Here is a 16,504-nt window from a genome sequence, read left to right as displayed (position 1 = left end):
AAATTAAGCATCTCCTAACCCACAAGTTTATGAGAATTTTTTTCTTATTCTGTGGAGTTTTATTACCACGTAAAGTTTAGTTTATGTACAGGAACACCCTGTATATTTAAAAATAAAAATAAATGTATTGTAATACTGTTTTGCTGTATTTCTTTTTACGTTTTGTGAATTAGTGAGTATACGACAGTCAGCGGTTGACAATTTCTGCATTTTCATAGTTATATGGGGTCATTTATCATCCACTGACAAAATAGTCAGTCACTGACCGTCTGTTGTATGCGCCATCCTTATAAAAATAAAAACGAAAACATATAACGTGCAATGCAAGAAAAATACCCAACTGCAAGACATTTTTAAGAAAAAAACAAAAACATTTTGGAAATTATTTGGCAAGCTTATTGTATATAGAGCGTCAGACTTAAGCTCTAAGTTATAAAAGTGTATCGACTTATTTGTCCTATAACTGTACGAGTAATGTAATTGCATTTTTTGCAAGATTTTTTCACACAACAAAACTCAGATCTATAAAAACTCTACAAACCACACATTTTCTTCAGTTTCTATAAATATGATTATATTTTTCAAGCAATCCAATCCGATAAGGAAAAAAAAATTTACATACACGACACAACAAAGTAATCACCGCACTGAAAAGCAGAGACTTGTTAAAAAGGTGACAATAATCACTATAGACAACACAAAACGGTAATTTCATGGTAAATAAGCTTGCGAAATAGTTTTTATCAATACTTGGTTCACATTTTATTCTATAGTATTTTTTGTTTAGTTTTAATTTATATTGGCATATTCTACAATTTTCTTTTGTACCTACACTAGTCTAATGATTGGCTTTTAGCTTTTAAAATATAAAATCCACTTTCTTATATAAATATATAAAATATGTAAATAGATTCTAAAATATTTTATTTCTAAAGTAATTGGTTATCACTGCTTTAACTCCGATTTATTAAAGGACGATCTGAGGCAGAAAGGATTGTGCCGTCAAATTGTCTCAGATGTATCTGAAATAGAAAATGATACGAACTCTATAACCGTTAATTATATCTATAGAAAAATCGCTTTACCTGCAAATGAAGATTGACCTCTCCGCATCTACTTAGGTATGGGAAATTTCCTCCCGACTTAAGATGAGCTAATTTGGCACTTGGGTAACATTTGTAAAGCTCTTCGCGCACAGCAGAAGACAACGCACTTTCATCAAAAACATCTATTATGGTAATTGGAAGATTGGAAAGTTTATGAGCTTCTACGTACCCCCTAAGGCAGTTAAGTGTTAGCCTACTAGCTAACTCGGTCTGTGGGAGACTTTCCAACTGAAAAAATACAATCTTAATAATTTAAAAGTATTTAGTATCATTTTCTTACCCTTTCTACCATAAAATCAACAGCTTCGACCATTTCCGGATCAACTCTATTAGACACGAAATTTCCCATTAACATTCTTTTTAAGACTAAAGCTGGTAAAATCCAGAATATTGCAGCAGAATCATGATTGTTAAACACGGAAGTATCGGTGAAGGTATTGCACAATATTAAAGAGGCAACTCGAGGGCAATTGACTGTATATTCTGCAAATTTCTGGGCAAGATATCCACCTAGAAAACATTTACCTAAAATTATATAGATATAATCATAGAATTATTTACCTAGGGAGGATCCAAATATATGAACTCTATCTAACTCTAAATAATCAAGAAGTTTCTTGAAACCTTCGCACCACTCCCTTACATTCCAATAAACTGGTGCTTCGGCTGATATAACTCTGACCCCCTTAGCTGAAAGAGTTAGAGCTTGCTTGAAAAATATATCAGCAGTACCAGAAACAGGAGGAAGACAAATTAAAGGACATCTCACTTTTTTAGGGCCGCAGTCATATATTCGCCATCCCTAAAATCAGCTTAGCTTCAATTTCTTATATTTAAGTTCTCGTCTACATACTTTGCTGTTATCAGAATCAACTACTATTCTTCTTAGGGGGACACTACTGCGGAAACTTAAATATTCTTGGGACTGACTTAAATCACTAACATAACTCATAGTCAAAGATTCATATGATAATTTAAAATAAACTTCAAAAGGATATTGCACAAATCTGTAGTAATAATAAATGAATTAAAAATACCCAAACAAGGCAAAAAAGATAGCATTTAACATCTTTAATCTCCCATTTTTTTAACCTTTTCTTATCATGTTTGTCGCAATATCGTATTTCGTATTCGTAAACAAAGGCTGTTTTCATTAGGTTTGTTGATTTCTATTTGTGTTGCTCGTTGCTCAAATCAAAGCAGAGACAAATCAGATTCAGAGCCAAGAATTGTCAATTCTTGTATCAGAGCCACAGATCACACAAAATCAGAGCAACTGTTTAAAAAATCAGAATCATCAATCATCTGACAGTAATGACCAGGGAGACAAAAAATGAATAGAATCAGATCATCTGCTTTGTGATAAATAAACGGCATTTTTGTGCTTTTACTGGTCAGATATGCTTATAGCAACGTAAATGAACAGACAAGCAGACCTATTGAAATTGAAATACTAGTTGCTGTTTACTTTTTACAAATACGTTATAACCATAGATCTGATATAGTATACTATTAAATATATGGTTATAACATATTTAAGAACAAGGGATTAACAATCGATTATTCACTGGTTTATCAAATGTAATAATGTAATAAAACTTATAAAAACATACTTTTATTTTTAAATCTGTCTGGAAAATTATTATTAAAGTATTAATGAACAAGATGTCACTGAGTATAAAAAGCGAATTACTCAACAAAGGCAGAAAAATGATATGCCGTTCATTTGTGTCAGAGTACTCAGAGTAGATGAAGATCTGATCATTTACATTTCGCAATTTGAAATTTGAATAGATCATGAGATCACTGCTTTATTCTTCTTCTTCTGCATACTGTAGTAGATACATTCTGGACGCATCAATTTTTGTTTTGGTATTTGAGATTACCGAACACACTTCCCTGTTCTGTATTTAGCAAATGTTGACATTTAACTTAACCTTTGAAATTTGAAATGTGTATAAATTTGATAAAAACATGAAGAAATACCATCAACTGCTTCTGTTAATTGTGTCTGTAATTAGCTTATCATTATTTTTAATTTATAGACATGAATATAATCGCTTACATTATGTGTTAGAAGTTTTTAATTTTTTTGGCCAGCCATGTAATTTTTCTGATCTACAAAAAAGTGATAATATTTTGAATCAGCATGATTGGGGCCCACAACCACTTTGGCAGGAAAGTGACAATGGTTATGTTTATTCAGCATTTCTCGTTGGAAAAATTGAAGTCAAAGCTATTGCATTACAAAGTGATATAAAAAATATTCCTAGAAATTGTTACCTCTGGTTTGAAGACAAGAAGAAAGCCGTGCCAGGAAAATTTAAGTTTTCCAAGATTGGTAATGATGAAAATACAGTGCTAACTTCTTATTTTTACTTTTGTTCTTTACCGAACATTGAAAATGTGCCATTTGCAGTTTCATTCAGTTATAAGGTAAAGAGAGATAGTGATATGAAGAAAATATTATTAACCAACACCCTCGATCATAAATTAAATGTAAATGCTACAGTTTGCATATCTCCGTCTGTTTTTAGTAAAAAAAGATTCATAGAATTTTTAAGTTACCATAAACTTATCGGCATAGAATCCTTTATTTTTTATGATAAAGATATTCCTTATCGACTATCAAAATTAGTAGTAAATCTATCAAATAGGCTAGCCATTCAAGCTAGTTTCCTACCTTGGAATTATCCTAAAAGTGATAGTTCCCTGATAAGATCTATTGTTGAAAATGACTGTCTGTTAAGAACATTCGGTCAGAGCAAGTACGTTGTCACTCTAGAAATAAATGAGTATATTGTACCCACAAATTCCCTTAGTTTTGAATCATTGATTAAAGATTTTGGAGAAGATTTTCATAGGCTAAGTTTGCCAGTGCAGAAATTCTGCATAAATAATTTAAATGCCAATAAACCTATTGCTCTGCAGAATTTCGAAGTTGCTAATGATTTTAACTATAATGTGGTGCGGTACATAAGAAGAAATACACAAAGTTCTAATGTGATTTCCACAAATGCGGTAGACAAAGCACATGCTTCTATACATAAATATGTTAGATGTAATTTAGACCCGCACAAGACTACAACAGATAATAGTATGATGAAATTTTCTACAGATTTTATTAGATCAACACTAGTGCAATTGCTTTTGCATGACCAGTTGTAATTTTGCATTGTAAATTATCTATTTCCTTCCACACTGTCAAATTGAGACATCTAATAATAAAACCATCACCTGTTGGTGTTATGAAAACAGACTGCGCTTAGAAATCTCATTAGAAATTGAAAGGCATTATTAGGATGGAACAAAAATTGTTTTTATCCAAAGATATTAACTCTAGAATTATATCAGCTGTATTAGTTAAACTTGCTGTGCCTTTTTCACTTTTACAGGCAGTTTTGTACAGATATTTATCAAGAGAGCTTCACATGTAATTTTTCTCCATAAAATGGGATCAAGTAAATTGAATAAATTTAAGTATCTTTATTGAAAACAAAATAAAATACATTGTACAATATAGTGAGTGTGTTAAACTTATTTTTTACGATTGTAAATAATGTTTATGTTTTAATATTCTAATTTAACTAGTTTTATTATTTAGTTTAGGAGTGTTCATTTCCTTTTAAATATTTAATGATGTCTTTTGTATCGAGTTTAAATAACTATTAAAAATTGTCAAATTTTTTACATATATTGTAAAGACCTACCTATTTCCCTTAGCTTGGCTAGTGTGTTGCAAATTTTTACTATCTAGCCTGTAGAATTTTGCCTAGGGTTGACTAGTATGTGATTGAATGAATACAAATGTTTTAAAATGTAGTATGTTTTTTTCTATTTTGACGTCTGGCATTTTTTTATGTTAGATCTTAGTTAATACTTATCTTATGAGATATAATTTTAATACAATAATGTTTATAACTTTTTTATAAGCATTATTCAAAAGTAGATATTTAATTAAGAAAATAATTTTAATTATGATGTAGTATTTGAAGTAACATGATGTTACTGCTTTTATTCCATTTTTTTTTTAGGTTTAGTTATTTTTATAATGTAATTATGTTTTAGACATTATTGGATGTCTCACTTTTTATAAATGTTTTTCCATCTGTACGCTGTAATATTGTAAGTAGTTATTTTAGTATCTTGTAACTAGTTTATTTTTTTATGTATATTGCAAATATTTTATGATTAAGGGCATATTTATACAAATTATATATTTGCTAATAATGCTTGTTCTATAGTAGATAATAGACTGTAACTGAATATTTATTGAAATGCACAATTTTATTGTTACTTATGAGAATAAATATATACGAATGTTTTTTATTAAAGTGTTGATATTTTTTAATTCCTGACAACCTTGAGATTCTAAGTAAATTTGAATTTACAGTCCCATATGATTGCGGAATTGAAGATATTTTCGTTATATTTACCTACATTAATATCATTCCATTCAATAATAAAGACTACACACAGTGCCTCTTTTTGAGTTGCACCATGGTTATCTTAATAGATACAGGATCGATCAAATTAAAGCAAAGTTGTGGAATTTAACGATGTAAAGTTTTACAGTGTGACTAAAATTTTCAAAAGTTGAATTTTCATCAAAAAAATTTGATATTCTTTGAAACTACACAAAAATAGTAAAACAAAGTCGGCTTTTAAAAGTCGCTGCTACCTTTTCAGTTATTTTAATTTCAAATTTTATAAAAACATCTATATCTATAAATCTAGAGATCTATAAATTAACAAATCTTAGAGATGGAGGTTTTAAAAGGTTATAGCTACTTTGTTAGATTTCCCATAAATGCAGCTTTGCGGCATTATTACTATGGAACTTGGTACTGGTACTTGGTAAAAGACGACAGGGTGTACCACGGTGAAAGGACATATTTCAGAGACTACGATTTTAATTTTGAAAATTTGGGCAATAGTGTTTTCGAGCATGCCCTTCTCAACTAAAATAATGGCGCCCACCTAAGGCTTCCGGTTATACCGGAAGTTGACGTCATCTTCGTTATTTTAAATGGGACACCCTGTATATTATTGCAATTTTTGGATTCTACGTCAAACCAAGAAGAAATAGACTGAGAGAGATGACAGAAAATTATTACTGAAAAAGAAAATAAACCTATAAATAGTTAAACAATTTATTATATTTTATTCCCCTCGTCATTTTTTTTAAACAAATTCTATGAATAATCAAATGTTCTGAAACGGATATAGGTAGTTAGATTATTCTGGGAATATACAGGCTATTACAAATTTGCTTCTCATTACAGGGATCTCGAAAACGGTAAGAGATACAAACTCTAGCTTAAATGCGGGCAAAGTTGCTTAATCAGGGGACCAACATTATAATTATACCAAAAAAATCAAGGCTGACATGATTAGTTTTTGAAATATTTGAAAAAAAAACGACATTTTGGAAATCCGTTTTTGTTTCATTTGTGCCTTATTTGAAGTGATATTGAAGAGAAGAACACTTTCTCGTGGCAACTTTTTGCCCTCTATCGAATGTCATAATCAATTTTTATATGTAACGTTTCGTCTCCCCATGACCATCATTAATATAATTTTTTTAAATACGACCCTAAAAATTTTATTACATGACCCCCAATACTGTACTGCCTCAGCCCGAACCGGATTCAGACGTTTTGTTCGAAAAATTCATCATCAGTATATTCGTTCCAAATTTATCCAAATTTTTTATTTAGATTTCTTTGTTTATTGAATTATCGTACACTGTAAGTGTTGTTAGACTCTGTGAAATACATCTAGTTATTTAAACTATTTCCAACACGCATTAAAATAAAAAATTATTAGAGTTTTATTCCCGTGTCCATAGTTATTTCTAGGCTTCTTGAGTGCTCAAAATTCAAACAAATTCCGATCTATTTTTTTTTTCAGGATATTCATACGAATACATCTGACATGCTTTTTCACAGTTGCGGTTACAGATATAATAAATTCCGATAATATTACGCTGATCTTCATTTCCAACCTTTGCCAAAACGAAAAGGTTTTTGAACATTTACTGAATTTTTTTAAAGAATAATACTCAGTTGGCGTTTTGGTTGTTCATATGTATTTTTAAGAATTAATTTGTCCTAATAAAATTGTAATAATGTTTTAATTTTGACGCAACAACTTATTGAGTTATGTATGACCAAGTGATGGTAATAGTTAATAATAATAATAAATGTTTTATTGTAACGCGTGGTGGTAATAATAGTTTAAATAACTAAATGGATTTTACAGGGTCTAACGACACTTACAATGTATGATAATTCAATAAACAAAGAAATCTAAATAAAAGATTTAGATAAATTTGGAACAAATACACTGAAGATGAATTTTCGAGACAAAAACGTCTGAATCTGGTTCGGGCTGAGGCAGTACAGTATTGGGGATAATGAAGGCTTGCAAAAAATGTAATAACGTTTATAGGATTCTATTTAAAAAAATGAGGTTGATGATGGTCCTGGAGAGACGAAACGTTATACATATAAAAATTGATTATGTCATTCGATAGAGGGCAAAAAGTGACCATGAGAAAGTCTTCTTCTGTTTTCAATATCACCTCAAACAAGGCTGAAATGAAACAAAAACGGATTTCCAAAATTTCGGTTTTTTGAAATATTTCGAAAACTAATCATGTTAGCCTTGATTTTTTAGAGGCATAACGTTGGTCCCCTGATTACGCAACTTTGCCCCCATTTAAGTTACTTCGTACCTCTTACCGTTTCCGAGATCCTTGTAGTGAGAAGCAAAGTAATAGCCTGTATATATTGCTGTCTGGGTTGGTAAGTGTGCTATAGTCTTTCCGAAGTCAGTTAAACATGTATAAAAAACCGAGCAATCAAATTTAATGAGTTTCCTAGTTTTCTGCTAAAGGTAACAAATTATAGTAATTTTTATATATTGTGTAAAATTTCTATTATACCCCTGGTAGCACAATCGTGTGAAATTCTAATACAAGTTGTTTCAAGTTTACTTGAAATAGCCAAATTGTGTCAGATTGTTTTGTATATATTGCTGAAATTTATATCGTTTCTTATGCAAGATACTTTTACAATACTTGCACCAGAGTCACCAGACTTAACCAAAAGTACTTGAGTCCAAAGGGGTGAATTATTATAAGTCTTAATATATGTCTTACTTAATTCTAATGTAAGTCTGCAACATAGTCACTTGCTTTAATTTACCCCTTTGTGCTCAAGTGCTCTGAATCAAAATCAAATCCATTGAAAGCTTTGATCAAGACAATTGCACAATGAATCTTGCAGTAAACCTGATGCTGATTTTAGCAGTAGGTACACAGCAGTCTTGTATAAGTGTCTTGTGCAAGATTTTGCTACCATTGATGTTCATTTGACCAACAACATATTTTAATTATTTATGTTCTCAAACTATTTTATTATATTGATGGTAAATTTCGTTTTGTTCTGTTTCAAAAGGTCTCCAAATTGCCATGTTTTAATGTTATTAGTAAACCAAATATCCCTCTTATTTCTCCCTTTCGCAACTGTAATATCAATGATTAATAGAAGGTGCCTATAATAAATTAAAATTATCTGAATCACACCACATTCCGCATTGCTGCACTGCACTACCAGGCGACTTGTCGACAACTGAAATTTATGACGCAGTCGACCAGAGCAACAGAGCATATTGCTGTTTGCCTGCACGCTCATTCTTCAAATATTTCGGTGCCGAATTGCTGCGTCAACGACCGAACCTGGTACATACTGTCATTCTTTTGGTTCTTCAATTGATATCGGAAAGACTATACCCAAATATTTTTATAGTAGCGATAAAATATTACTTCACATTTACAGTTAAAATTGTTCAGCAAGGCAATAGACATAAGGCAACGTGAAATAGGATTTAACAAGTACCTATTTATATTAAAATTTCTCTCAGATCACGAAATAGCCTCCAGCACATGTTCCAGTAGGTTTATATTCCTATTCAGTAAATTAATAAACACGCTTTGCATATACGAGTATATACATTTGTCAATACTATTTTGTCTTTTCCTAACCTCACAAAAAGATCCTCTAAGTCGTTTCGATTCTATCACACTCAGTCGTAAGAAATTACGAGTAAGAGTTTCTGTAAATTACTTGTAATGCAGATTGCAATTTCTCTGTAAGCTTATAAAAAGTTACAGATTTGCTTACATGTATGTGTAGGATCGACCCATTATAATGTAAAATTGAGAAATAATAATAGACTAGGCGGTATCTGTTTTGGTTTGGGTGAATCGTATATCCACGGAGATTTTTGGCTTTTTGGCTTTCAAATATCACTAGAAATGCAAATTTTTCTATGCGCATAAAAAAAACGTGGGTTTAACTTTTGGCGGCACAATATGTTAAAAAAAAATCGAAAAATGTCATATTTTTCTTCCTATTTAATTATGTATTTTTTCAAGAGTTGATTTTAGGCGAAAATGGAAGAGGAAAAAAATGTTTATAATTAAATTTTTTACAAAACATGACTAGTTGCAAATCGAATGAATCATGATTATTATGGTAAAAATCGAAAAAATCGCAAAAATGGGGTTAAAAAACAATACTTTTTAGGGATATTTTTGGGGAAATTGGGAATAGGAACTTTATACTTGGCTCAAGAAAACTTCATGTTATGTAGAATCTTCACACCAAATTTGAAATGCTTGAAATTGAATCGGCGAGTTCAAAACCGCGATGCGCTTAAAAATTTTTAATATATCGCCTTCTAGAGGTCCGATTATGATGATTTTTTTTTAATTTTAACGTATTTTCAAATGATTATCGTTAATAATTATTTGTCTTTCAACAGTCCGATAATCATTTATCTTTAAAGTTCCTTTAATTATCAACTTTATTTTTCTATTGTGTCAAAGGTAAGTGCATAAACTTATATACTGTTTATCAAAGATCAAAAACAAATTTATTTAAATATCCTGAAATTGTTTAAAAAACAATTATTTTCAAAATATGACGAAAATTAGTAATATAATGAGTTAATTTCTCATTTGCTTATATTTTAAACAATAAATAATATTTGAATTATACTTTAATCACAAAAAATTAATACATATTAAAAAAAGACTTTCTTTCAATTCAATATATTATTTCGTATTCGAAAAATACGACATTGAAAAAAATAGATACACCTATATACTGGTAGGAAAAGAATCTCTACAACCTTTATATACAGTGTTATTTTTTTAAAACCTGACATAGGCCAACTTATTTGAGGTAATATACTAGTACTTCCAAATGCAAACTTGTAGGAAATAACTTGAATAAGAAAAATTTACAAATAATTTTTTCCGGTGTTTCCATTTAAAAAATATCGTTTTAGTAGCTACTGCAGAAATTTGGCAACACCGGAAAGAAGCGTTTTTTTTTAAAAGAAGTGTCTTTTCAAGAACTTTTAAAACCTGCTTTAAAAAATTTGATTTGATTGAATATTCACAGTTATTTTAATTGTTTATAAGTACAAAAAATCGACCAATGTTTAAACAAGCGCCAGAGCTCCCCTAAGTGACGGATTCGAATTTTTCAAAAAAAGTTTGAAAGCTCGAGAGCCCTTCTAGATGTGATTAAATTTTCAAGTATCTAAGAGCCTTGGTTTTGGCTGTGCAAAATTTTGAAAATTTGCAATTTCTTTTTCAAAATCTGGATTGCAAAATTATTATGCAAAATCTATCGAACCGATTTTAATGAAATTTGGTGTGTCGATTCTACATAACCTGAAGTTTTCTTGAGCCAAGCATTAAGATCCTATACCCCAATTTAAATACCCCAAAAAAGTATTGTTTTTGAACCCCATTTTTGCGATTTTTTCCATTTTTACCATAATAATTATGATTCATTCGATTTGTAACTAGTCACATTTTGTAAAAAATTTAATTATAAACATTTTTTTCCTGTTCCAATTCCGCCTAAAATCAACTCTTGAAAAGATACATAATTAAATAGGAAGAAAAATATGACATTTTTCGAATTTTTTTAACATATTGTGCCGCCAAAAGTTACGCCCATGTTTTTTTTATGCGCATAGAAAAATTTTCATTTCTAGTAATATTTGAAAGCCAAAAAGCCAAAAATCTCCGTGGATATACGATTCACCCAAATATGGCTTTTTGAAACAGATACCGTCTGGACTATAATAACAACTTTATGTTTCATTCTCAGAAGTCAAAAACTTGTGCGGGAGAGTCGCTGCGTATTATTATTCTGCAAAAATATGTTACCTATTTCTTTCCAGTTTTGTATTCCAGTTCTCCAACGGCGAAGTGGAAAAAGAGCTCCATCTGTTTCAATTTAACGAGCCAGCCTAGCTCGACAAAGCGACATGCGGCAGAGGGGAAACGTTAATGGTGTTAATTGCGGGCACAAAGCGTGTGGAGCATCGCGCGCGGTGACAGCCCGCAATTCTCTCTCTCATCTCGGGCTCCAGATCGAACTGTTTCCTTCCTCGCGCCATTCCGAGCCATTTCCCCACAATCACTTCTTTACTTGGTCTTTCAGACACTTAGAGCGCAATGAGCCGATTACATAGCCCATTATACCTATTGAGAAACACAGAACAACTCGAAATCACAGCGAATGTAACACAATGAATCAATTGTGTACCAATTTATTTCAAAGGAACTTCCTGAGAGTCGACTATTTGTTCCCCGGCTGATGGGAAATATTCCAGAAAACGGTGAAGAGTTGAAGAGCTAGCCCAACATGACTGCAAGATTATATTTCCTAAGGTTCTAGAAGTAAAACTTTAATTTTTTTAAGCCCGATGCAACACTAGCAATGCTGTAGGTTTTATTTCTGTTACTTTCTTGGTGTCCATCGAAATTGAGTTAAAGTTTGATTCATTTTTATTCTAAAAATACTGTTGCATCTATATACAGGGTGTCCTGAAATTAATGGGATACGGAGCAAGGGTAGATTCCTTACATCAAAATAATGCGATTAAGCCAAACTTACCTTGATCCATTTGTTGCTAATAAAAAAGTTACAGGGCGTTAGTTGAAATTTTGATTTCGAAATTCTTAAAATTCATAGAAAATTTTCAAAGGATTCTGTAACTTTTTTATTAGTCACAAATGGACCAAGGTAAGTTTGGCTTAATCGCATTATTTTGATGTAAGGAATCTACCCTTGCTCTGTGTCCCATTAATTTCGGGATACCCTGTATAATGAGCATTCTTTCGCTTACGATTGTAATCTGAAATCAGAGCAGTTGACTGCTCTTTTTTTTTAAAACTTAGATAATGTTGAACTATATGCAGTGGCAGCTTTTGACTTTCATACTAAAGAGGGTGGAAAAATTTGGGTACAAAGTATTGAACAAAAAAAAGATTAAATATAATTGGGCAGTTTTACTTTAATTACTATTGAAATATAGGGAAAATGTGTTCATTTTCAATTACAATCAATATACACTTTCACAATCTTTTAAAAAGCATACAAGAAGCAACACGTAAGTAGCAAAATGTTACACCACACCTATTCACCTATATTTATCGCCACGGTAGTGTAGTAGGTCGAGAGTGCGGTGGCAAGCATTTCTCGGCCAGACTTCCTATTCTGGTCCCGGTTCGATCCCTGGCGCCGGCACTGGCAATGTCGATGGATAATAGACGTTTGTCCGCATTTTTTGCCTCCTTCCGCACAGCCTTTGGCTTTGGATTTCGGGGTTGTCTTATTTCTGTGGTGTGTTTTATGTTTTTTTTTATGTTTTACCTGAACCAATTATGTTTAATAAAAAAAAAGCCGTGAATAGCCACTATATAGTTATGGTTGGACTAAACAGAACCCAAACTGCATAGTAAATATGACTACTCTCACTCTGTTTTTCACTGCTGCGCTATGATAACCATGACCATCGTTGTAAACACTTCACAGGTGTAGGAGCGACTTACGCGGAGCTCACTTATTCAGAGTTTTTCAAACGAATTTTGCATATCGAGTTAAATTGACTGCATATTACAAATTCAACATTTTATTTTTAATGCGTTTCACGTTGTTTAAGCCACCACTGAGTATTTGTTATAGAACACTTAATCTTTATATTTGTATGTCTTTAAACTCTTCAATTCTTCTCCTTTCATATCATAATTAGCTTCGATAGTTTTTTTTTTAATATTTTACTTACAATTAGGAATTTTATCCCCACCTTGTATTTGGTATTTAAACTGGTTTCATGACAATGTATTAAAATTTCTCAAATTCCTCGTTAAAAACATTAAATTGTTACGAATCATCTTCAAAATATGTACTTGTATTAAAAACGACAGAAAACATCAAAATAACTTAGAAATTCACCGGAAACTTTTAAAAACCTCGAAATACCTCAAATACCACTAAATTTATGGAAATATATTGAAAACTTCCACAACTGCAAAATATGTAGGTACTTAAAATATCTGCACATACTCAACATAATTTGAGGAACCTATAAATTATATCGAAATACCTCGAAAATGTCGAAATACCTCTAAAACTTCGAAACAGAAACATTCAAATACCATGTAAATACCTCGAAAAGTTACAGGTTAATTATCAAAGGTCTCAATAAGCAGGGGATAAAGATTAAGGGAGAGCTGTGGTCAATGTCCTTCAAAGATCATATTCCCTTAATCTGCGGTGTCTCAGACATTTGACTACTGTTATTGACCTTTGACATTTGCTGATTAACATTTGGACTTTTTGCCAATTTCTAATGATAATTGAATCTTTCTTTGTCGGTATTTTAATATTTTTAATAAACCTGGCAACACCGCATTTTTCGAAACTATTATAGAATAATCTAAAATTTTTGTAAAAGCTTATCGTTAATATCATGGCGCGAATTACAGTAATCGCCACATGTTTACGAAAAACAACCCCATTATAATCTACGAATCTTCATGATAATCATAATTATGATATAATAATATTTTCATTTGTTTCAAACTGCTTGTCATTTTGAACTATTGTTAATCATAGAGTTAATTGTTAACAATAAAAAAAGTTACAGACGATTTTCGAAAACGTCACATTTACTTTTTTTCAAAATAACTAAAAAAACTGCAGAGCTAGAACCGGTCTGCAAGCGGCAATAAGTTAGCAACAGAAGTCAAAAACTTGCCCCATTTAACCATTTTGCTATCTCTTACGGTTCCCAAGATACCAATACATCCATCACTAAAAAGGTCCACACTGTATACTTACATCTCACAAAAACACTTCACAAGCATCTTCTCGTAAACCAATAAACTGAAAACTAGAATAAGAACGTAATAAAATGACGCAGTGATGAGGCGCATTCGGTCTTTCCTGTTTTGCCGAATTAATGTAGCAGTTTGTTTTTTACCCGTTTACCATCTCATCGTATCATACCAGGTGTGAAGTTAACTGACACCAGCGATTTTCCAAAAGCAATACCTACGGCTTCTTACCTGCCTAGCGGAAGCCGGAGGATAACCCTTCGTAAGCGGTCGGAACAAGATCGGATTTTATTTAAATTTAAACAAATATGGTGAATTTAAAATAACACGTCGCTAAATCATACAAAAGCAATTTGTTTTACTAAATTAATTTCCATTGTCGCTCATTAACAGTCGAATTAAAAAGCAACTGGCAACGCTGATAGTGCACTGATACAACTTACCATGCTAATTCCGGGTGGCCAAGTTTGCGCCGCCAAGTGGCGACATTGTAAGGAGCCAGTGTTAGATTATAGTTTATACAGGGTGTAACTAAGTAAGTGTAAAACATTTAAGGGGGTGATTCCTCATCGAAAAAAAGATAGGATCTTTCATATAAAGAAACTTCATTGGAGCATCCCTTGTTAAGATACAGCCCCTTAAAGGGGGTACATAAAATTTGTTTAACAATTTTTTTCACAAGCACTAAACAAGTTACAATATTGAAATTAACCTGACATTTTCTACTACCAAAAAGACACTTAGCCAGTAATTTATTTGGTTTACCCCATGGTAGTAAGGGGTGGAAAACGCAACCCCTAAAATTTATTTCCAACGTAATTTTTTGTCTTATTATTTTTTTACCATTTAAAAAATTATTTCCGATAGCCTGTTTCATTCTAAAAAAAAATGTCTCTTGAATTTTTTGCCCAAATTAAACCAGTTCGCAGTAAAAAATTATTTTACGAACAACTACAGAGATACATCGTCATAAATGCGGACTGGATTTACTGTTATTTTGTAGTTACTACCTGCATTAAATGATTAAAGGGGAATAATCAAAACTAATTTAATAATAACAAAACATACAACATGTAGAAATCATAGTAAATGTTCAATATGTCTACCTTCAGACATTACGCATGCGTCTAGACGTCGGCGCATTGAGCCACGTATTCGCTCAAATATTCCTGGAGTCTCTCTAATTACCCTGCACGCATCGATAATGCGGTTTCTTAAGTCCTCTACATCGCGAACAGGAGTACGATAAACCAAATGCTGCAAATGGCCCCAAGTAGACAAATCCAGAGGATTGAGATCCGGGGATCGAGCGGGCCAATTCTGTGGTCCTCCTCGACCTATCCACTGATTTGCATATGTTTCAGTTAAATGCTGACGTGCTACTTGACTAAAATGGGCGGGAGCCCCATCATGCATAAAAACCATATCCCTTCTGACGCCCAAAGGAACTTCCTCCAGCAGTACGGGGGGATGCACTTTTCTTAAAAATTGAACGTATGCCTCACCATTTAATCGAGGAGGTAGAAAATGAGGCCCAATTAAATAATCCCCAATAACTCCGACCCACACCTTAAGAGAAAACTGTTCTTGATGGTTAGTTTCGACAATAGCGTGATGGTTTTCATCAGCCCATATGTGGTAATTATGAAAATTAATAATCTTGTCCCGAGAAAAACTACATTCGTCTGTGAATTCGATCGTCTTCAGAAAGTCACGATTTCTTCTAATCATTTCCAGCATCCAATTGCAAAATTCAAGACGGTTCGGAAAGTCTCGCGGTAACAGTGCCTGTACTCGTTGCAGATGGTAAGGGTATAAGAGATGTTCCTTTAAAATTCGAAATACCGTCATATGATCAACATTTAGCTGGAAAGCAATCTTTCTAGTACTGGTAGTAGGTTGTTCTTCTATCAAATTAAGTACTGCTGCCTCAAGCTGTGGTGTTCTTACTTCTCGATGGCGACCACAATCCTGCGTTCTTTTGTTGAATGAACCATATTCACGTAATCGTTGATGAAGTCAGACAAATATTCTATGTGAAGGATGCTGCCGTTGAGGATACATTTCAGCATATCTTGTAGAAGCTTCTAACCCATTCCCCTGCGACAGACCGTAAACGTAATGCATATCAGCCATTTCCTCATTTGTGTATGCCATTTTAATAACAAGTGAATTATTAAAGTAA

General features: G+C 32.1%; 2 protein-coding genes across 2 annotated transcripts; one reads left to right on the top strand and one right to left on the bottom strand.

Annotated features, from left to right (window-relative positions):
- Window positions 1-23: 23 nt before the first annotated feature.
- Window positions 24-2,355, bottom strand: LOC108917510 (maspardin). The gene is made up of 5 exons (XM_018724140.1): window positions 1,960-2,355; window positions 1,668-1,908; window positions 1,387-1,616; window positions 1,086-1,334; window positions 24-1,022 (listed from the first exon to the last, which is right to left on the bottom strand). The coding sequence occupies exons 1-5, from the start codon at window positions 2,056-2,058 to the stop codon at window positions 954-956; spliced, it is 888 nt and encodes a 295-aa protein (XP_018579656.1). The 5' UTR covers window positions 2,059-2,355; the 3' UTR covers window positions 24-953.
- Window positions 2,356-3,020: 665 nt separating this feature from the next.
- On the top strand, window positions 3,021-4,631 carry LOC108917518. The gene has a single exon (XM_018724152.1). The coding sequence runs from the start codon at window positions 3,081-3,083 to the stop codon at window positions 4,272-4,274; it is 1,194 nt and encodes a 397-aa protein (XP_018579668.1). The 5' UTR covers window positions 3,021-3,080; the 3' UTR covers window positions 4,275-4,631.
- Window positions 4,632-16,504: the final 11,873 nt, after the last annotated feature.

Source organism: Anoplophora glabripennis, unplaced genomic scaffold (assembly GCF_000390285.2).
Source record: "Anoplophora glabripennis isolate ALB-LARVAE unplaced genomic scaffold, Agla_2.0 scaffold57, whole genome shotgun sequence".
Lineage (NCBI taxonomy): Eukaryota > Metazoa > Arthropoda > Insecta > Coleoptera > Cerambycidae > Anoplophora > Anoplophora glabripennis.
Note: the sequence above shows the minus strand (reverse complement) of the source record. Positions and strands in the feature narration are given on the sequence as shown.

Bases quoted from the DNA above. Each gene is read 5' to 3' on its own strand.
- LOC108917510 (XM_018724140.1), bottom strand. From the start codon at position 2,058: ATGAGTTATGTTAGTGATTTAAGTCAGTCCCAAGAATATTTAAGTTTC. The intron at 1,617-1,667 runs GTAAATAATTCT...AATGTTTTCTAG, and splicing joins TATATTTGGATCCTCCCTAG to GTGGATATCTTGCCCAGAAA. The intron at 1,335-1,386 runs GTAAGAAAATGA...GTATTTTTTCAG, and splicing joins TTGATTTTATGGTAGAAAGG to TTGGAAAGTCTCCCACAGAC.
- LOC108917518 (XM_018724152.1), top strand. From the start codon at position 3,081: ATGAAGAAATACCATCAACTGCTTCTGTTAATTGTGTCTGTAATTAGC.